General features: G+C 36.3%; 2 protein-coding genes across 2 annotated transcripts in view; one reads left to right on the top strand and one right to left on the bottom strand.

The window, feature by feature from the left end:
- LOC117341927 (titin-like) overlaps positions 1–13,154 on the bottom strand; it is a 234,759-nt gene extending 221,605 nt beyond the window's left edge. The window contains 1 exon segment of the mRNA XM_033903835.1: positions 12,938–13,154. Coding sequence (XP_033759726.1) covers positions 12,938–13,018 — 81 coding nt within the window. The 5' untranslated portion in view covers positions 13,019–13,154.
- A 5,415-nt stretch (positions 13,155–18,569) lies between these two features.
- Positions 18,570–22,804, top strand: LOC117332211 (modulator of smoothened protein-like). Its single transcript, XM_033891099.1, has 3 exons — positions 18,570–18,748; positions 19,381–19,596; positions 20,010–22,804. The coding sequence occupies exons 1-3, from the start codon at positions 18,646–18,648 to the stop codon at positions 20,195–20,197; spliced, it is 507 nt and encodes a 168-aa protein (XP_033746990.1). The 5' UTR covers positions 18,570–18,645; the 3' UTR covers positions 20,198–22,804.

Genomic DNA, 22,804 nt, shown 5'->3' with positions numbered 1-22,804 from the left:
TTTCTGTACAGCCATTTGAAATGACTTTAATGCATATGTAATTTTGGATGTATGGAATTTCAATATTTATGAAGAAAAAAAATCAAATACCCTGGTTACATCTTTTTTAGCTAATGGATGTTCCAACAAGTTAAGGCCGTCTTGGAATTTTATGTATTTGACATTTTTAGCTAAAACTATGTGGAATCACTTCCCCTTTAATTATACACTTTCTGGGGAAACTCAACAAGTCGATGACTCAAAGAACGTTAACATTCCCAAACCCTTTGATCACATTTAACTACTAATTTGCATCATGTTCATCTGTGTAAGTTCTTTACTGATTCTCTCCTTCTCCCTCCAACTTTCTCTATTCTAATTCTTACACCACCCTCTCCCCCCCCCCCCCCCCCCCCCTATAATTTCTCAATTACCTTATTTCTTCTATCCTCAACAAAATTCCACCTCTACCCACCTTTAACTTTCCCTCTTTTCCTGACTTTGTTTTTTCCCTCTCTCATTATTTCATTCTCATATTTTTCATTATTCTCTCTCTCCCCTCCTCCCCCTCCTCCTTACTATCTCTCTCTCTCCACTTCTCTCTCACCTGATTTCAGCAGAACCTAATAATAAAACCTAATGTGTAAGAAGTCTTGATTTAGTATTGTACACAAATATATACCTGTACTGAACTTTCCCTGAATCAGGGCATTCTACTCGAGAATGATGTTAGCCACTTCAGGGAAAATACAAATCAATCTATACTACCATAAATATTCTGAATGAAGCCATCCACCCTGTCAAGAACCCATCCATCCTGTCAAAATAGAGGTGAGCTTATGGCATGGAATATCACTTACTGGTAAAACTTCTGAATGGTAAATGGACAAGGGAATGCTTATTTCCAGTGGCTAGGACTCACTGCCTGGTAAGTACAGTATATTTCTTTCTGATAGTGCATGTAATGACTGTCTGAATCAACTTCTGTTTAGGGGTTGCTGAAATCGACCCATAATAAGCTCCTATTTCTGTATTTATCGGCAAATATGCCGCCACCTACAAATATTACACTACCCACAAATAATACGTCCCCTACCCACAAGCAATACACCATACGCCCCTACCCACAAATAATACACCATACGCCCCTACCCACAATCAATACCCCATACGCCCCTACCCACAAATAATACACCATACGCCCCTACCCACAAATAATACACCATACACCCCTACCCATAAATAATACACCATACGCCCCTACCCACAAATAATACACCATACGCCCCTACCCACAAATAATACACCATACGCCCCTACCCACAAATAATGCACCATACGCCCCTACCCACAAATAATACACCATACGCCCCTACCCACAAATAATACACCATACGCCCCTACCCACAAATAATGCACCATACGCCCTAACCACAAATAATACACCATACGCCCCTACCCACAAATAATACACCATACGCCCCTACCCACAAATAATACACCATACACCCCTACCCACAAATAATACACCATATGCCCCTACCCACAAATAATGCACCATACGCCCCTACCCACATATAATACACCATACGCCCCTACCCACAAATAATACACCATACGTCCCCTACCCACAAGCAATACACCATACGTCCCCTACCCACATATAATACACCATACATCCCTACCCACATATAATACACCATACGTCCCCTACCCACATATAATACACCATACATCCCTACCCACAAGCAATCAACATACGCCCCTACCCACAAATAATACACCATACACCCCTATCCACAAACAAGCCCAACCCCTCTCTGTAAATCATTAATTTTAATAGTTCACTAAAAGTGATTCACAAATAAGCCTTCCTCAAACTTATTTCAATGTTGACATTAGCAAAGATGACCAATTTCTGAAATGGATGAAAAGTAAATTCCAATGTAAACAAATAGTGTCCTCTGTAACTTTACAGATTAAGGCCATTAAACTTTTATAGTAAGGGAGACGACTTATTGGAGGATAAATCTGGTAAACAGGGAACACAATTAAATAGTATTCAAGTATATGTCGTTATATTAAAGCCATTATAGATGATTTTTTAAAACATGTGAAACAGAAATCGAGGAGGATGTTTGTTACCTTTTTTGGCATACAAATTAAGTCTAGATCTCTGCCTGATGTTTTATTACACTGGCTTGACTGAACCATACAATTGAAATAAGCCCAAGATCTTTTAATGTTGAGCAGTACTTAAAAAGTATGAGATCCACATTTATTCAACATATGTAAAAGGCAGACACAATTTACTTGATATGAAAGTATATTTAGATCAGTGGGAGCTACAGTCTAAACTTTTTAATCTTGTCGCTATAAAGCTTTTCTCATTAAAAAACATATTATCATTAAAATAAAAAGCTGTCCTCTTCAAAAGTTCCATGACAAAACTGAAGTTGCAAACGAGATTGAAATGTTCTATCCTTGGAAAATAGATTCATGAAACATATAAAAATTTCCATGTTATATTTTTACTCTACAATTATCATGTTTCATATTTCTGTGAAGAATGACACTGTAATTGCTAGTCTAACCAGCTATGCAAATGACCACCAGCTGGAACTTGTATATTTCAAAGATTTTAATGGAGGGAGATCTAGATTACAGGTATGTTTTGTCTTTTTGAAGCCTGGTCTTGTAAAATAATTCAATGAAATATTTTAATTATCATTTAAGATACACTGAAAGATTGTCTTTTACTTCATATTTTGAAATATAATGCCAATAAAATCCGTAACAATCTAGCTACCCTGGGGTATATCCTGTGATGATTTAGCCTTGTATACATACGGGTGTTAATGACAGCATGCATACATGTCTAGCCTTGATAACACATAACATCTTAAACCTCTTGTGTTGAAGACTCACTAAAAATTTCTCAGCCATTTAATGGTGTTGCACGCTCTACGAGTTTCACATTTCTACATATATATATATACCCAAGAGTGCAGTAATATCTAGACACACATTTACATGTCTCTGAAATAGTTTCCACAACACAGCTACAGATGTTTACATTCACATGACAGATTTTTTCCCTTTGCATTCAAAAATGTTTGCTTACTTTCAATTAACATGTTTTGAAAGTGCAGACATCTGAGAGGCTTCAAATGGGTGTATCTCAAAATAACTTGTATTTTGTCTAAAACTGCATGCCAAAACTTTGACGGGATTTGTTTAAAAATAAACATGTTTACTCAGCAATAAGGCTGTATGTGGGAGGTAATAAAGACATCATATATCTCTAACCACCCCCTCACCAACCATTTTACCTCGCCTATTTTCTTCCTTCTTGTCAAGACAAGTTTTATTCTGAAGGGCTCATTGCAAAATAGATATGTCTGTCATTTCTATAGCAAGTTCACAGAAATCACATTTAATCAGGTGACAGTTATCCTACAGTTTAAAAGAATTACAGCAATATTTTATTCCAATATGTTTCTGCTCCATCCTGATGAAGCATAATGCTTAGATGATGAGCCACATGTACATACCATGTGGTTTCTCATGCCTGCAATTAACAAATTAAGATCTTTTCTATGAATACATGCAAATGCTTTCATTTCACAAACATCAGTGACAGTTGTGACTTTGGATACAAACTGCAATTTATTACATTTTTACCAGTGAAATATCAAAAATTATTCATTCTATAAAAGTGATATTTTTCACTAGTGAAAAATATCATATTTATCACTAGTGAAAAATATCACTTTTAATGATTTGACCAATCAAATTAATGATTAGAAAATAACAAAATAATTGACCAATCAGAAAGCCCGACATATATCTCAGCACCTGGACAGGGGGAACTACATTTTTTGTTTACAAATTATCGCTGTAGGCCTAGTTAGCATACGGGGTAGGTTTTTCGTTGATAAAAAATGTAATAAACAGAATATCTAACAGTGTCTTCAGTAATACCAAATATATTTCACTCGTGTGGCTAATATTTAGATATTTTTCACTCGTGCTGCGCACTCGTGAAAAATATCAAAATATTAGCCCCACTCGTGAAATATATTTGGTATTACTGAAGACACTGTTAGATATCCTCTATTTCTCAACTTCATTTTTACTCTTAAATCAAAAAAAAAAAGTACAAATATCGAAGATATTTTTGGATTGTGATGAAAAGTCTGAAAACAGGAAACTTTCTTATATAAACCTTAGTACACGTACTATACTTTCTATGCCATATTTTAGGGCCTTGGTTAGGAAAATGACTCTGACTAATTGAAACATCAATTTTTATTTTTAAATTCTAGAATAGATTAATATGTTAATTATCATTTTCAAGTTTAACTAGAACCCTTTCAAATGGTGTTAATTTGAGTTTTACCCTGAGGCTAGGTAAATTTTCTGCGTCTAAAATATGTCAACTTGAAGCATTATCAGGTGTACTGCAGGTTAACCTATGTCAAAAGAATGTCTCCAGATGTAATCATTCTAAGCCACAATGTCTAGTTGTTTTACCTGTTAAATAGCTGTCACAAAACAGTCAAACCAGCAATAACCAAAATACAATAGCCTGTTGTCTCAAAAGTAAGTCAAACTCCAGAGAGGAAATGAAATCCAAGGAATACCATTAGCTATGAAAAGGTGTACACACAATTCTTGCTAATCTGTTTAAAGTAGTGTTGTGTACGCTAAACAATGGAACCAATCATTATCAATATACAATATACAATGTACCTGTAGGTTTATCTATATATACACCAAATACACAAACATATACACTTAATCAGGAAACAGTTACATTTCCTTGTTTGATTTTGCTAATTGGTCAATATATTTTACAATAACCTGCTGAGTAATCTAATTAGCACATGTACCAAATCATGCCAACTTTTTTTTTCAATTTCAACATGCATATGGGATGCATTAAGCCTCTGCTATAAATACATCTTAAAGCTCCTCTTGACAAATACCATAAAACAACGTATTTTTTCTATTATTTTTTTAGACTAATTTGATGTTTTACTTTATTCAGTGAAGATGAGTTAAAAAATTTCTGCAATGGTTAAGTTTTGTTATTCGATAACAAAATCATATGTATGGGAGTTATTTCCAAGATTTTTTCATTTGCAACTGTTCCATAAATACCACATACTGTACATAACAAAATAATACATTGCGTATTTAGCGTAAATTCCCCCTAACATCCACTTTAAAATTAACTTTATATCATTCCTAAAAGAAGGATCAGGATTTTAGAATATGTCCCTTCAAAATAGGGACAGCTCAATAACTGGCAGTACATTGTACATGTACATGCATAACTTATATTAAGACAAAAAAAAAATTCTTGTGTTTCCGCTAACCCTATACAGACCCTATAATTTTGTGTCTAACTCTGAAGTTTTTATGGCCATTGTCAAGGAAGGACTATTAAAGTCGAGATTCCTTGTCCATATATATCCCTAGCAAAAATTGCTAAAATCTATTTAAAAAAAAATAAAAAAAATTCCTCCACTTATATTGACCTATCCTATATTTTCCAGGCATGTTCGTAGAATCACACAAATTATTTTTTAAAGTCTATAAGTATTATTTTAATTAAAAAGTGCCATAGTCTCACACTGTATAGAACAAGGCCATAGGAGTCAATGTCAAAACTTAGGTTAGAAAAATGTCGAACAATAGATCATGCTCAATGGTGTACATGTAGAAATATGCTACCCACTTGGTCCATAGCTCAAGATGACCTTCACTTATCACTTAAACAATCATTTAATGGATACAAACAAAGTTCCTTTTTAGGGTCTGTATCAATACATCTACTACATGTACCATATTTTCTCTATCCTACTATCTGTTGGTGACCTCTGCAGTCATTTCTGTGACCCCTTCTCTAATTTATTCATCAATATCTCCATATATTCATTGAACTCTGCTATCTTTGACAAATCAGAGCACTCGATTTTCACAGCTGCATTTGACCTGTGAGATATGTGATCAGATCTCCTACAAAACAATACACCTGGTACTAATTATCTGGAAGGTGATCAGCTTACCATGAGTCAGTAATTTGTGGGCAGCTAATTGTGCACTGATATGCCTTTAAGTAACCGATTGATCTTCTTTTCCTCAGCATATAAATGAAGCTGCCATATCAAGCCAACTGTTTGTACACAACATTTCCCACACTGCCTTTCAAAGTTTACTCTTTTACAGCTGGGTCAACTACAACACAATACAGATGTAGTACATCTTTCCCACAGCGCCCTTCAACATACAGGGTATATACATGTACTTGTTTACAGTTGGGTCGACTAGAACGTAATAGGATATCTTTCCCACAGCGCCCTTCAACATACAGGTTGTTTACAGTTGGGTCGACTAGAATGTTATATGATATCTTTCCCACAGCGCCCTTCAACATACAGGTCATGTTTACAGTTGGGTCGACTAGAACGTAATATGATATCTTTCCCACAGCGCCCTTCAACATACAGGTTATGTTTACAGTTGGGTCGACTAGAACGTAATAGGATATCTTTCCCACAGCGCCCTTCAACATACAGGTTGTTTACAGTTGGGTCGACTAGAACGTAATAGGATATCTTTCCCACAGCGCCCTTCAACATACAGGTTATGTTTACAGTTGGGTCGACTAGAACGTAATAGGATGTCTTTCCCACACTGCCCTTCAACATACAGGTTATGTTTACAGCTGGGTCGACTAGAACGTAATAGGATATCTTTCCCACAGCGCCCTTCAACATACAGGTTATGTTTACAGTTGGGTCGACTAGAACGTAATAGGATATCTTTCCCACAGCGCCCTTCAACATACAGGTTATGTTTACAGCTGGGTCGACTAGAACGTAATAGGATATCTTTCCCACAGCGCCCTTCAACATACAGGTTGTTTACAGTTGGGTCGACTAGAACGTAATAGGATATCTTTCCCACAGCGCCCTTCAACATACAGGTTATGTTTACAGTTGGGTCGACTAGAACGTAATAGGATATCTTTCCCACAGCGCCCTTCAACATACAGGTTATGTTTACAGTTGGGTCGACTAGAACGTAATAGGATATCTTTCCCACAGCGCCCTTCAACATACAGGTCATGTTTACAGTTGGGTCGACTAGAACATAATAGGATATCTTTCCCACAGCGCCCTTCAACATACAGGTTGTTTACAGTTGGGTCGACTAGAACGTAATAGGATATCTTTCCCACACAGCCCTTCAACATACAGGTTGTTTACCGTTGGGTCGACTAGAATACAATACACATGTATAAGTATACATTTACCACACTGCCCTTCAACAATACAGTGAAACCTGCCTTTCCAACCACTGACTTTTCGACATCCTCCATCATTTGACCACATCTATTGGAATAGCAATATGCTCCAATGTCATTGCTGACACTGACTATACAGACACACTGTCATATCTGACACGGGCTCTGTCCCACAGTGTGTCGCCGACACTGACTATACAGACACACTGTCATATCTGACACGGGCTCTGTCCTTCAGTGTGTCGCCGACACTGACTATACAGACACACTGTCATATCTGACACGGGCTCTGTCCCACAGTGTGTCGCCGACACTGACTATACAGACACACTGTCATATCTGACACGGGCTCTGTCCCACAGTGTGTCGCCGACACTGACAATACAGACACACTGTCATATCTGACACGGGCTCTGTCCCACAGTGTGTCGCCGACACTGACTATACAGACACACTGTCATATCTGACACGGGCTCTGTCCCACAGTGTGTCGTCGACACTGACTATACAGACACACTGTCATATCTGACACGGGCTCTGTCCCACAGTGTGTCGTCGACACTGACTATACAGACACACTGTCATATCTGACACGGGCTCTGTCCCACAGTGTGTCACGGACACTGACTATACAGACACACTGTCATATCTGACACGGGCTCTGTCCCACAGTGTGTCGTCGACACTGACTATACAGACACACTGTCATATCTGACACGGGCTCTGTCCCACAGTGTGTCGCCGACACTGACTCGGGCTCTGTCCCACAGTGTGTCGTCGACACTGACTATACAGACACACTGTCATATCTGACACGGGCTCTGTCCCACAGTGTGTCGTCGACACTGACTATACAGACACACTGTCATATCTGACACGGGCTCTGTCCCACAGTGTGTCGCCGACACTGACTATACAGACACACTGTCATATCTGACACGGGCTCTGTCCCACAGTGTGTCGCCGACACTGACTATACAGACACACTGTCATATCTGACACGGGCTCTGTCCCACAGTGTGTCGTCGACACTGACTATACAGACACACTGTCATATCTGACACGGGCTCTGTCCCACAGTGTGTCGTCGACACTGACTATACAGACACACTGTCATATCTGACACGGGCTCTGTCCCACAGTGTGTCACGGACACTGACTATACAGACACACTGTCATATCTGACACGGGCTCTGTCCCACAGTGTGTCGTCGACACTGACTATACAGACACACTGTCATATCTGACACGGGCTCTGTCCCACAGTGTGTCGTCGACACTGACTATACAGACACACTGTCATATCTGACACGGGCTCTGTCCCACAGTGTGACGTCGACACTGACTATACAGACACACTGTCATATCTGACACGGGCTCTGTCCCACAGTGTGTCGCGGACACTGACTATACAGACACACTGTCATATCTGACACGGGCTCTGTCCCACAGTGTGTCGCTGACACTGACTATACAGACACACTGTCATATCTGACACGGGCTCTGTCCCACAGTGTGTCGGTAAAGTCAGGTTTGACTGTACATGTTTACAGCTGACTAGAACACAATTCATACACAACATTTCTCACACAGCCCGTCAACATATACTTGTTTACAGCTGGGTTGATCACTAGAACCCAATATAGTGAGGTATATACCTTGGAAGTGTTCTATATATATACAAAACAATGAGCCAAGTCAGGGCTACAGCTATAGAATCCTTCCTACTACTTTGAGTTTCCTACCAATTTAGACCAGTCTACATCTCCTTTTACCCAGAAATGCTTTAAAAGAGCTGCTCTCCATTCTGGGGTACCTGTTTCACATTATGATAGACTTTTGGTGGTCATGGATTTCCTTCATTCATTTTACTGTCTGATGGTCCGACATGTTTTATAAGTCGGACTTAAAACTTTTTTTTATTTCAAAGCAGATCTTTTCACCATTATTTGAAGTAATTTCCTTTTTATCCTACAAACCTGTAAAACTCACCCTAACACAATAATGTTAGAAAATGATACTTATTTTATTAACTTTTCACACAATCTTTGATATCTTGTAACCTCTATACATATATACCACTGTGTATGTGGCCCAGTTTTCATCCCATGGTTTGTGATTCTCCAAGGATTTCTACCTACACCTCCAGAAATGTGGCAAGTGTCAGCCATGTTCCTATCACTGGAAATATGAATAAGTATCCTGTCTGTTTATATACCAACTCCACAGGGAGTTCCCCTAACCCATCTGTCTTCTCAGTACTCGGGACATATGATCTGGACAATGACACAGAAAAAATATCAGTGTATCACTATAAAATCTCAAACACATTCTTTATTTTATATGGAAGATATTGGTATTTTGTAAGTTGTAGTGTTTTGTTACATATGCATTAAGTGGATAAATATTTTCAATGAAGAAACTAAAGTATCCTGCATTATTCAATAGTGGATGTATTTTTGCAGGCTGTTGTTATCATAATGCATTTCATATCACCAAAAAAAAAAAAAATTGGATACATATTATATTATCTATATGTTGTTTGTAACATTGATGTATGAAATGGAATAAGTAGTTGCTATATGGTTTATTGAGAAAATGTTGTCTTCATTTTGTTTTTCACATCAGTAGACCAATTAAATATTTAATAGATTGAAAATAACATTGAAACATTTTATATAAAAAAAAACTGGTGAAAAAAAAATAAACAATTCATTATATTACTTTGAAAATGTTGACCCAGAAATTATTACACAAAGACCTTTCGAGCCAATAAATATTTATCCAATGATGGAACAGGACACTCATGAAAGCCAGATGTACAGGTATATATTTATACACACACAGGTCTAAGAGCAAATTAGTTATAAATCATAAAATAGACCACTTCCACTCAATCAATTACTAGTAAATGATATCAATGGATCAGACTCAGGAAAGCAACCCTGTCTTATTCCTTCTCCATGGTGGTTACAAATTAACAATACACAACCTTGTCTTACTCCCTCTATAGTTCAGTAAAAACAATCATGTGTGCATCTAATTATATACATAGCCTGAGATGTATCTCCTAATGTATTCTAGCCCTATATCGCCAAGTAGACATTTTAGATCTAGATCCTTGGTGCCCAGCCAGGTAAGAATTATATGGATTCAAATTAATACATACATTAGAATTCTAGTCTGACTCTACATGTCAATATTGTGGGTCTCGATCTCTCAAACTCAAATAAAAATATTCTATTTTCTAATATATTTTTACATATTTGAAATGTAATAATGTAATATTGTTGAAATTTCATAATTGGCTGTTCGTCTAGATACTGGCAGGGTAGAACATAACTACACAATGTAATTTCACAGTAGTATTTGCTAAAACTTGTCTGTATAACAAGCTTACTGCATTAAATGCTGAATATTACTTATGTAACTAGGATTGTGTAATCTTTGAATTGAATTATATATCACACATAGCTTACATATTAGGTATAGAATTCATACCTTGTACATGTAGGTATATAACTTTGGTATCAAACTGAAAGCATGGTATGTCACATGCTCTTGTTTTCTGTTCTAGTACATAGATTAATTAGGTGGCGCTTTTCAAGCATTTCCATGATTTTTTTAATTGTTACATTGCTTTTATGAGTTTCCACTGATACACTGAACAATGATATGATACTTTTGTGATATACCACTCACAATATGATACACAATTTGCAATCAATAGATATCTTAAATTCTGCCAATGACAATGATCTAAATAAATATATATATCACTTTGATTTTTCTCCTCTTTCATACAAAAGAGTTCTAAAATATATGTGGCGGCAATACATTCAAACTTAAACATTCCGAACAAGAACAAGAATGCAATAAGTTAACACAGGTGCATTATTTCAAAATTAAAACACTGGAATTGGTAGATAGTTTAACAGCAGGTAAATTAATGACTGTATCATTTAAAATTGATACATACACTATAGTTGTGATTTACATTGTATATACCATTTGGTACACCAGTCCATTGGTACACCCCTAGTTGCTTCAAATAATTGGTCACTATACCTGTCTAAAATGAAACCTAATTAGTCTGAAAACCTGCATATAAAATCAGACATTCAACAACGTCTCAGTGAATGTAGTCTAGCTGACTTCATCCTACACAGTTAGCCTTAAGGACTTGAGCAAGTCTAGTCAATCCTCAAACAGGAGATGAGCATTGAACAAATACCATGTGTGACCAAAACAAACACTGTTAGCTAACTAAACACAGAGGTCAGTGTGTCCACAATCAATACAGTCTACAAAGTAGAGCTTCATATCTGTTTGACGAAAGAATAGGCCACCTATTGTTCTATGATAATGTATGTATACCTTCCAAAGCAAATCGCCTTTTACATCCATCAAATTCTGAACTTTTTTAAATCAAACTTTGTATAAGTTATACCATATTGAGGAATGTATCTCTAATGGAGACCTGGTAATATTATATCGAACGTAGGAGGAAGTCTATATTGTGTAGCTCACAGAAGACTTTTTATACATCCTTACCATGGAAGTCACATTGTTCAAACTGGATATGTTGTATGTCCACTTAGATAAGACACTCAATTCATTTAAATTTCTAGTCAGAAAACTTAGATAAGACAACTTCTTTGAAATGTCTTGTCAGGAATATTTGTATTTTAAATGTCTTCCAAATGCTTTAACCACCTAAATATTAAGACTGGTTTGTGTATTATTCTTATAAGTTTTTAGTGGCCATTCTATTATCAAAAAAAAAGAGAAAAACAAATTTGACAATAGAACAATAAAAAACAGTATTCTGCCAGCAGTGTATATTTGCAGTCCACATTTTGTCTTTTTGTGTGAGTGTGTGTGTGTGTATGGGGGGGGGGGGGGGGGGGGACACTCCCATACATTGAGTATGTCAACGACTGACTGACTGTCATCCAAAATGGGAGAAATCTGTTTATAACAACTTGAAATGATGCAATTTGCATACATCAATTGAAGTACATGATGTAATTAGATGTATACATCGCTGCACATTATAATATAATATATTGCTGGGTATATTGCGCTGATAAGATCAACTAAACGTGGCTTTCAAATACCACAATTTTAACAAACAACATTTTTTTTGGTAAAACTATATAATACATTTAGAACGTGTACAACAAAGGTCATAATTACCCCATGTGGGGCCCCAAATGACTTTCCCTTTAACTATATCCTATACATGTACAACATACACGGCGTGTGTATGGCAAGAGTTGTAAATTACAGAATGTGAAAATGTCGGGTTTCCACAAATAAAAGAATTTAACAGCTTGATTTAGAGCATCTTTCCACTAGTATACAGATAATTTTACTTATATATATATATGTATATATATAGTAGACTGAACGAAAATAGAACTTACAAAAAGTTTTCACCAAAAGTTACATTGATCTATACATATGATTAATCATCAATATTTCATAACAGAAATACGATATATATGCATTGATGTTTCAAAAATAAAAATATCGATTTCCGCGCAAACATGACGACCTTGCATGGCGGTGTGCTCGTTAGCCGGTGTTACACCTGAGTTCTCAGCACACCTTTACTGTTGACAGATGACAACCTACCTCATCTTCGGCCGTCTCGACAGCCATATCCTCCGATTCTAATACCGGTCGAGCATCATCCTGTTCTGGAATAGCTTCCATGTTTTGGTCCCCTTCGTTATCGAAACTCGAAATTATCTAGACTGCCACAAGTCTGTAAAGTTTGAACGCGCTACACCATTCCACTACGACAGTGCGCCCGTAAAGTTATGGCGGTTATAGTAGTGTGTGTGTGTGTGGTTCAACACAGGTGAGTCAGAGTTTTCGGGGAGAGGGGAGGTAACCCATTATTGTTACCTGTCGAGCTAATTATCACGGTTGATGGAGTTAAGTGTGGAAAGGTGTCGTATCTGGATTCCCGCGAGCTACGATATTACGTAACAGGGCAATGTGACCTTACGCATGTTAGTTGTGATGTCCAATAAAACGGAATGCTATAACAGTTTTCTGAATGACACTGCAGGGGGGCAAATACCGTACAGGGAGTACGGGAAAATGGACCGGGAAAATTGGACGGGGATGTATAGTGTAATATTGACCAATTGAGAGTTGTAAACAGGAGATATACAAAACCATTGTACTGTCGGAAACTTGTAGGACCTTCAAAACTTCAGTTTATGGACAAGAAGTTTGATGTTGATATCTTTAGTTATGTAAGGACGTCTGTCTAGTCCGTACTGTCCGTGGTCAGGTGGAATATCTCAGGTGACAGTCCTCACGTGCCGATCACAATTTCTTTTCACACCGACTACTCAATATTAATTTACTACATGGCATCATTGCTATGTATAGCAGCCAGCCCGTAGGAAAAGAATGTTGACCAATATACTCGTGTTTACTGGTAGAATCTTTACATGATGTATGATATACTGTTTAATGATATTCACAGGCGTCTGGCTAGTATTTATAGAAAACATTTAGTCCCTACTCACATTTTTTTCTATAAATACTAACCAGGTACAGACGCCTACAGATAAATATTACTATGAGTGCACGTGTATCCAGAGATAACTATAAAGAGGTCGGCAACTCGAAGTGAGTTTTTAATAAAGTTATCAGTACTTGAGTAATACACTTGACGATAATATAGACATTTTCTGAGAATTAAAACCGATGTTTACCTGTACTGTCAGTGTTAGTAGTTACTGAGATACGGCCTAGATGTATGTATATGAATGTAATGAACAATCCAAACAGACAGAAATGGGTGTAGCGGTTTATTTTTTCCGTGTTTATTAAATCTGTATTGTAGCCGACTCTTCGACAAAAACAAACACGTATATCAGCAACCCAGTTTGTACATACATGTATGTTCAACACCGCAATATCAACATTTATATAATACACACATTTTAATTATACGTAACATCCATCAGTAGTTTCATGTGTCAATGTAGAAACAACAAGCTACAATACTCATTTAAACCAAAGTCGTTCAATATAAGGTGAGAAATTGTCGCTGGTATGACGTTTTTTGATTTCAATGAAATATCCCGGAGGCAGACTATTGGAACCAGCCATTCAGAAAAAGAAAACCCAGTCATTCAGGAAAACTATCGTCAGTCTTTTCTCATTGTAAATGTACATGAAGTCGGAGAGTGTCACGGAGGTAATTGTTAAGTTGGTATTTTGATTGATAAAGGACATACGCCGTTATAACAACTTCAATTACTTTTGAATTTAAACATTCATTTACTTTTAATTAACTTTCTATCTAAACAAGATATCCCAGAGGGATCTTGGCGTCCATCAATGAATGATTCATATCAGTAGACTAATCTTTTCTCTTCTTTTCCCTGATTTCATCCTTTATTCGAAACATTTAATAAGTTTATATAACACGATGTAACAGGAGCAACCAGCAATTCCAAGATGGCTGCCTGTCAGCCATGTTGTTTTCTGATCGGTTCCAAAATGCAATCTGCACAACAAGGGACCAAGGGGAATTTACATATGAAATATAAGAAAGATCCCTTTAGGACTTTCTGAGAAATAGCGATAACAAACTTCAATTTTCAAAATCTAAGATGACCACCTATATCGGCCATGTTGTTTTCCCATCGGTCCTAAAATGCAACGTGCAAAGGGACCAAGGGAGACATATATGAACTTTGAGAAAGATCATTTCAGGACTTTTCGATAAATAGCGATAACAAACTTCGTTTATCAAAATCCAAGATGGCCGCCTGTCGGCCATGTTGTTTTCCGATCCGTCACAAAATGCATAACTCCGGACCTACGAAAATTTACATATGAAATCGGAAGAACGATCCCGTCAAGACTTTCTGAAAATAGCGAATAAACTTCAATTATCAAAATTCTAAGATGGCCCCCCTGTCAGCCATGTTGTTTTCCGATCAGTCCCAAATTGCTCAACTAGGAACCAAGGTTAACTTAAATTTGAAATTTGAGAAAGATACCTGCAGAACTTTCTGAGAAACAGCGACAACAAACTTCAATTATCAAAATCCAAGATGGCTGCCTGTCGGCCATGTTGTTTTCCCAGCTGTCCCAAAATGCAATATGCGACTAGGGACCAAGGGTTTGTTTCTACACTCGAGTTTTAATTTCCAAGAAACAATAAATCTATATCAATAACATCGTTCAGATTTAAAGTATTAATAATTGGGAGAAGACTATGTCTTTGTACTCGCAAGGATTTCCACAGCTACATTAATAATTCTCAACAAAATTTAATCTATAAAAGGTCATGATTTAAAGGGCTACTATACAGTTGTGTCTCAATTTTGTATGCAGTATATTTAGTTTCCTCCAAAGCTGTAGAAAACAGGTGTTTTTTGTTGATAAATCAATAGTGATTGAAGTTCTCAACAACGAAAAGGCCTTATATCCGTGTATAACCTGCTCAAAGAAAGTAATGCTGATAGAAAAAGAACGCGTACAAGAAAACCTATAAAAAGGAATTATAAAACCAAGTTCTTAGTGGGTATAACTGTCAAAAACTACAGTTGGTATTAGGAGTTCGTTTAGTACCAAACTGCCTGGTTTCGGTTATGTTGTTAATGCATTCGTGTGGGGGAGTGCGTCCTGGTTTTGGAGCTGTGGTATGTGACAGGTCTCAAACAACTAATTAATTCACTATATGGTATTACCAATGACTACACCCCCTCAATTGCTCATTTGAAGTTCAAATGTTGTGAAATTTATATCAAATTGAAATTTGAAGATTTCCCTACCTGAAAATGATGTTATTGGATAGGTTTAATAGCATAATAGAGCACACCAGTACTTGGAAGACAGTACCCTTGATATTTACAGTGGACTGGGGAATTCCTGCCTTTTACACCAGGAATCCTACGTCTTTCTATTAAAACCAGGAGTATATATCTTTTATTTTCAAAATCTCAAGACCCTACTCTTTATTCCCGTGTATAGAAAGTACCCATTTCATATGCTATTTACTCAGGAAAGAGCTACAAATCTATCAAAAAAAAAAAAACAAACACACACACACACATTTTCTTAGGGGACTTGATTCAGTTACAGCTTTGCTGATTTTTCCGAGTTACTTCCCTTCGTTTCATCTGACTAGACCTGAAGACACCCAGTAGGACAACCCACGACGCGCTCACTATACTGGCAATGAACGAACCAGTCCCACACCCCAAAATAACCTACTGATATATATATTTTTTATTGAATCTGGTATGTCTTGGTCAGGGGCCGGCCGGACAGAACGCAAAGCCATCCTCGCAAGAGCAAACACTGATCAACTGTAGACCAAAATTGAGGCAGTAGTCAGTAGACATTGATTAGGAAGAGGAAAGTAGATTAGAAAGAAATCATAAGTTTATCGTTATGACGACTTATTATAACGTTTATTTACTTATCTATTACTACCTTGATAACGACTTCTAATACTATCGTTATATAACAACTTATTATAATGTCACAAGTTATCTAATACTACCTTGTTAAAACGAGTTTATATTATATCTCATAAAGTACCTGGATAAATCAGTCCAATGATGTCACATGATCGAGTGATAGGTAATACTAGACTTACTACTCTACCGCGTTATCATTAATGACAAGTGGAATCAAGAAGCTTACGAGGACCCCAACAACTATTTAACTATAAAAACTGATTCATGATCGAATAATTGTAAATAACACAAAAAGTGTTGTTTTTTTTTTAAATTCAATTCATTTATTACTTTAAATACTTATTATCTGTACAGTACACATGTAACCAACAACACAGCTCACCTCCACACGCAGACCACAAATGTGATTTCATTTTTGTTAAACTTATTAGATTCGTACTTTTTTTTTATTATCAATACGAGTTACGTCCCTTGTAACAGAAGTAGGTGAAAAGGATTTTGTACTTTTATCAGACCGAGCTCGCGATCCCCCGAGAATCAGTTAAAGCTGAGAACATTTGATCAGAACAGAGACCTATAGTATATAGGTCTCTGATCAGAATTAAATGTTTAAAAATATTTTTTGGACATCAGATAATCAAAAATATTACATATGCCAAGATTTTGTTTGTTTGTTGTTGTTGTTGTTGTTTTTATTATTTATTTAAAACAACCAGAGGATAATTATGGACCTAATTTTTTAAAATTAACAACAATCGGACCATATATAAATTCCATGTTTGTAAATTTAGATCAATGGACTAAACGAACCCTGAGTGCTTCATAAAATAAAACAAAATATTGATAATCCCAAAATGTCGGAATATGATGAAATTTAGTTTGGTCATTCAAACCTAAAATAATGTACAAATGTAATATAAAAATAAGGACATACAAATCCTTTTGTTTAATTACAATAAAATATTTTCAATAAGGTTTTTATATATTTGGTAAAAATGTCATACTTACGTGATTTTCATATAGCAGGGACGTCATACATAAGGGACATACATAGAAATATACGTCCCTGATACGTGATATGTCCCTGTTTAGAGTTAGTGATTTGGCGGGAATCGTTATGCAATGTGTCAATATTCGCATCCGGCTTTTAGTTTATATAGCACCTCGGTCGGGTCTGTCCCCACATACTTTAGTGTAGCGACGCCGGAGTGACCCGCTATTACTAAACATTTAATTACTGCTCTAAAATGAATTAATATTTTGTACATCTTTGACAGTACCGCATATTCCAAATTACACTAAGTGGTCATACCATACTAGGCCTATCAATTTTAAGGGTTTATGAACGCTGGATACCAGAGACGACGTATATACCATAGAACTATGCAGAAATGTAAATAAGACTGTATAATTAACGTCATATGTAGGTCATTTCTCAGTGTATAACATATTTATAATACATGTAGATTAGCTGAGGGAACTTGTTCAATGTTTGCCAAATTATGACTGAAATAATTACTAGGATCTAGTATAGATTCTATGTCCTGTACCAGGGACATATCTATATGTCTCTGTCTGTACTATTTGAACCTGTCATAACAATTCTGTCGTCTTGGAGCACGATTATACATGGTGCTTCTATTCCATCTCTTTATTAATGTGAAGGGTTGTTTGGTTGTTTTTGTGAAAAGAAAGACATTTTAGAAAGCTTAAAAATTAACTCCGCAAACAAAGCGGGATAAGGCGAGACACATCCAAACATCTTATGCACGAGTTATCGTTCTTAATACAACAGAGGGCAGCAGTGTTCATAACAATGGCAGGTGCTCTCAGACAGTAGACAAGATTATGTTCAAAACGTGAATTGTATGCAACAGTGTTATGGATAGACTAAGCATTATTTCCGGCGCTCTGTTTCTAACAGCAGATGTCTTTGCTGTTATAAGCCTTGCGTTACCGAACTGGATTGTATCGGATATTGGTGGTAAGTCCACAAAATATATTCACCCCAACAACACTAACGTTACAAGATATTTTTGTGTGGACAAGGTCCGTGTAAAAAATATTTCCATGACAGGACAATTAGCCTAGAGCCTAAAAATGAGGTAGTACGGGTTGAAAGTACACACACACACACACACATATACGTATATAAACACGAGTAATTCTAACAGTGTTGACACCGTACACCGGAAATTGGTATGAGATCTAGAGTAGCCAGAGTTTCCTTTGGCCCCGATACCATGTCCACTAGGGCCAGATCTAGGGCGCACTAGTACTATATGAAAACGTGCAATTCTCTGACACCGTTTGATGTCGCTAAGATATTGGTGCGAATACAATAAAATCAGGCGTGACATAACACCTGTGAGTTTGCATTATTAAATTAAGTGCTGAAACGTCTTTTAAAACTGCTTTTTATGTCCCTGCCATGAAAATGGGAGGGGGGGGGGGGGGCATATAGTGTTACTCATAGCCATTCCGTCCCATCCCGTCCTCATGTAATCTCAGGAACTGCTGATGCGAACCTCACCAAACTGTTTCCGCATGTCAAGTGGAAGCGGGGGCATTTATGTCTTTCTATTTTCTATTCTTTTATACAATATATATTTATAGGTCGAACGTACATTGGTTTGATGGAGTCATGCCTGAGTAACTACAACCAGCCCCAGACATGTTTCACCACCAGTCCACTGAGACTAGAATGGCTATTGACCTTTGTGTGTATAATCCTGGGTATACTCTGCATCACAGCAACTATAATTCTACTGATTATGTCTCACTGGAAGTACCGCATAATGAAGCACGCTCGATGGCTGGGATTTATAGCAAGTATGTACAACTTTTAGTGTGATGATCACCAGCTCTGTAGTGTTATGAACTCTGTTCGTCTGCCTGCTTCTCTAATATTTCAATATGCCCGAAAGGTTTTACTTACAGTTATACTAAAAAAAAGCTGGTATTCATTTTTAGGTGCACACTAAAAGAGTTTTCATCCGGGGATAAGCCCATGTCAAGTAATTACCTCCATGATAATGTAGTTTAGTAAAAAAGTGCTATACAATTTTAGAATCAGCCCATTTGGCACTCCTTAATAGATTAGAATAACCTTGTTCTAGAGTTGGTGTTATTTACTATGAGGTTTGTATATAAAGTAAAAGGCATATGACATATTATTTTACGTTTTACTTTAATGAAATTAGTAAGTTGTCTTTATAAGCCTAATGAAGAAACCTTTCTTTCAGTGGTGCTCTTTTGCAAAGCAGCAGTGATTTTCCCAATTGGTTTCAACATGGAGCAGATCGGAGGGAAGGCTTACCAACTCCCAAACAATTACCAAGTTGGAATATCCTACATATTCTTTGTACTGGCACTGTGGATAACAGTTGTCTCCGAACTTTTTGCCAGCAAAGTTTGTCTGCCACATTTTTAAAGCAAATTGCTGCTAACTTATAATGATCTTAGTAGAGTATACATGCATCACAGAAAAAAATAATGCATTTCTAACATTTATTAATGCACAAAGGTATTTGCATTTTAATCTATATAAAGAGTGTGATGTTTTAATTGGTGTAAAATCATTCACAAATTGTTATTTTGTACATTTACTAAAAATCTCAATAGTAATTTGGCCATAACAAACAAGCTGGTTTTCAGAACAGCAAACATTACTTTTGAATGTGCCATACTAATGTTTTATTGAAATATACTTATGTATATAATAAATTCTGAAAAATGAGGACAGTTCTGCTGAACTGTCATCCTCCAAGTTCAAGGGTTTGTGACTTTGAAAACCATGATTGTTTCTTGCCTTTACATTTCTGATTGAAAACAGGTTGGTTTTACCCTTCAATGATCATGAGAACCAAATGATTAATTTTGTCTACCCTGATAACTTGCTTACTTCACCTATATACATGTACATTTGTACATGTAATTATATATACAGTGTATATATAAAGAGAGAGGGGGAAAATTAAAGCAAGCTAGTATTAATCAGCTACAATTTCATAACAGTTTGACTGCAAGTACATTAGTACAATTTATCTCATTAGGGAATAACAGGATCAACTGATCGAGGGCACAAGTTAAGAAAAAATGGTAGTGTAATACCAGCACATAGCTGTTTGTTACATAACCAGTCAGTGATACCAATTCAACATTACAACTGAAATCATTTGATAGAAATTATATATAGCAACTATATGTTGAGCAATATTATCACAAGCATTAAATGTTTATAGCTTACCTGGTCCAAAGGACCAAGGTGAGCTTATGCCATATACAATGGCATCTGTCCGTCCGTCAACAATACCTTGTTAACAGGAAAACTTGAGTTGATATCAACCAAGTTTGATGAAACTTTGTAGACAAATATCAACAATATTATTCAACAGTAACAGTACTAACTGACAGTTTAGCTCACCTGGCCTGTCAACAATTCTTTTAAATCCCTACTAGTCCTGATGCCTCGATGAATCTTGATGAAATTTGGTCTGGAGCACTATATTGGGCCAATGAGATCTAACATGGTATAATTAGAGGGTGTGGCTATCCCCTGGGGCCTGAGGTGCAGCACCCAATAGAGGAAATTGAGGTACATTGTATATCAGTTAAATCACTTGTAGTCCTGAACAGCTGAATAGATTTTTATAAAAATTGGTCTCGAGCATTATTTGGTAAGTGAGATCTAATGTTGTATAAATGAAGGATGTGGCACTTTTGGGGCAGGAGTAAGAGGGATAAAGTCCACCTGTAGTTTGAACCATTATTGGGAGAGGTAGTTCAAAAGTAGGAAAATATTTAAAATATAATTTAAATAAGAGTATTTTGCGATAATTACTGAAATATCCAGGTGAGCGATGCAGGCCCAGCCTCTTGTTTTATCAGCAGGTTTGGCATTGTGTAAGAGTTGTGTCCCTTTGGTTGGTGTAAGTTATTAACCTAGCCCTCCTACTGGATATATGTTTTGTGATCGCTATACATAATACAATGTACTGTCTAAATCAATGCCTATGTTCTATGAGAGCCATTTTAATGTGAACTTGTCATTAAAGGTTGTCTGTTATTCTATGGTCATTCTCTTGTACTCTGTCTGACTAAGCTTGTTTTAATAGTTAAGACATCATTTATCAGTTTATCATTTTCATTTTCAAAAAGCAGAATAGATTAGAAAAAAAATACATGTTTTATCAAAGAAGCTTATTTTAACATTTAACTTTGGACCAAAATTTACAAAGGAATTTAAACAACACAATATTATGTCCAATAAATGTGTTCAACTTAGATATCTATCAAAGGAGTGACCTACGTAACCAAGGTTACAGACAAGCCTGTGGATAGAGTGTCGATCCTACACAATAGTTAATTTCATGATGCACTATATAATTCAATATGACTATTTCATATAGCAGTAACTAATTTAAAAAAAAAAAATGAGCTAAAACCTTCAAATACATTTCACTCTATAAATGTTTACTCAAATATACAACATAGTAACACAAATGATTAAGGGTCTCAAACTCACGATCTACATCACCTATTTGCCTAGCCAGAAATACCCGCAGCTTACACCACTTCACCATATCCACAATCATTCCTAAATATACATTTACATTCTTTATTATCCTCTTTAATAGGCTTTCTTTGTTCCTATGACAGGATGATTATAGGTTGCAGACCCTTTTTGGGAGCTCTACCTTTTGTCAATTTCAATAATGTTGTAGGATAGTAAATGACAGGTAGCATATATAATGATGAACTCTTAACACAATTATGACTTTAAAAAGATGTTTTACTATATCGGCATTAGTATCCTTTGTGTTGTTTTCCTACTTTGTTTCATAGATGTGTATTAGGGTCACAAAACAAACCAGTTATTAACTTTTATTTGCAGTATTAGCAATTGTTATCATCATTCATGTTCACAAATATTTGTTATTATTTTTTATTATTATTATTATTTTGTTATTGTGAAGTCTAGTCAATAAAATGTGCATGATATGATACATGAATTTATAATAAAAGTTTGACAAAGAAA

This window comes from Pecten maximus, chromosome 1 (assembly GCF_902652985.1).
Source record: "Pecten maximus chromosome 1, xPecMax1.1, whole genome shotgun sequence".
Classification (NCBI taxonomy): Eukaryota; Metazoa; Mollusca; class Bivalvia; order Pectinida; family Pectinidae; genus Pecten; species Pecten maximus.
The sequence above is the reverse complement of the archived record's forward strand: the minus strand, read 5'-3'. Positions and strand labels throughout refer to the sequence as shown.

Excerpts from the sequence above, each read along its gene's own strand:
- LOC117332211 (XM_033891099.1), top strand. The coding sequence starts at position 18,646 with ATGGATAGACTAAGCATTATTTCCGGCGCTCTGTTTCTAACAGCAGAT. Across the intron at positions 18,749-19,380 it reads GATTGTATCGGATATTGGTG|GTCGAACGTACATTGGTTTG; the intron begins GTAAGTCCACAA and ends ATATATTTATAG. Across the intron at positions 19,597-20,009 it reads ATGGCTGGGATTTATAGCAA|TGGTGCTCTTTTGCAAAGCA; the intron begins GTATGTACAACT and ends CCTTTCTTTCAG.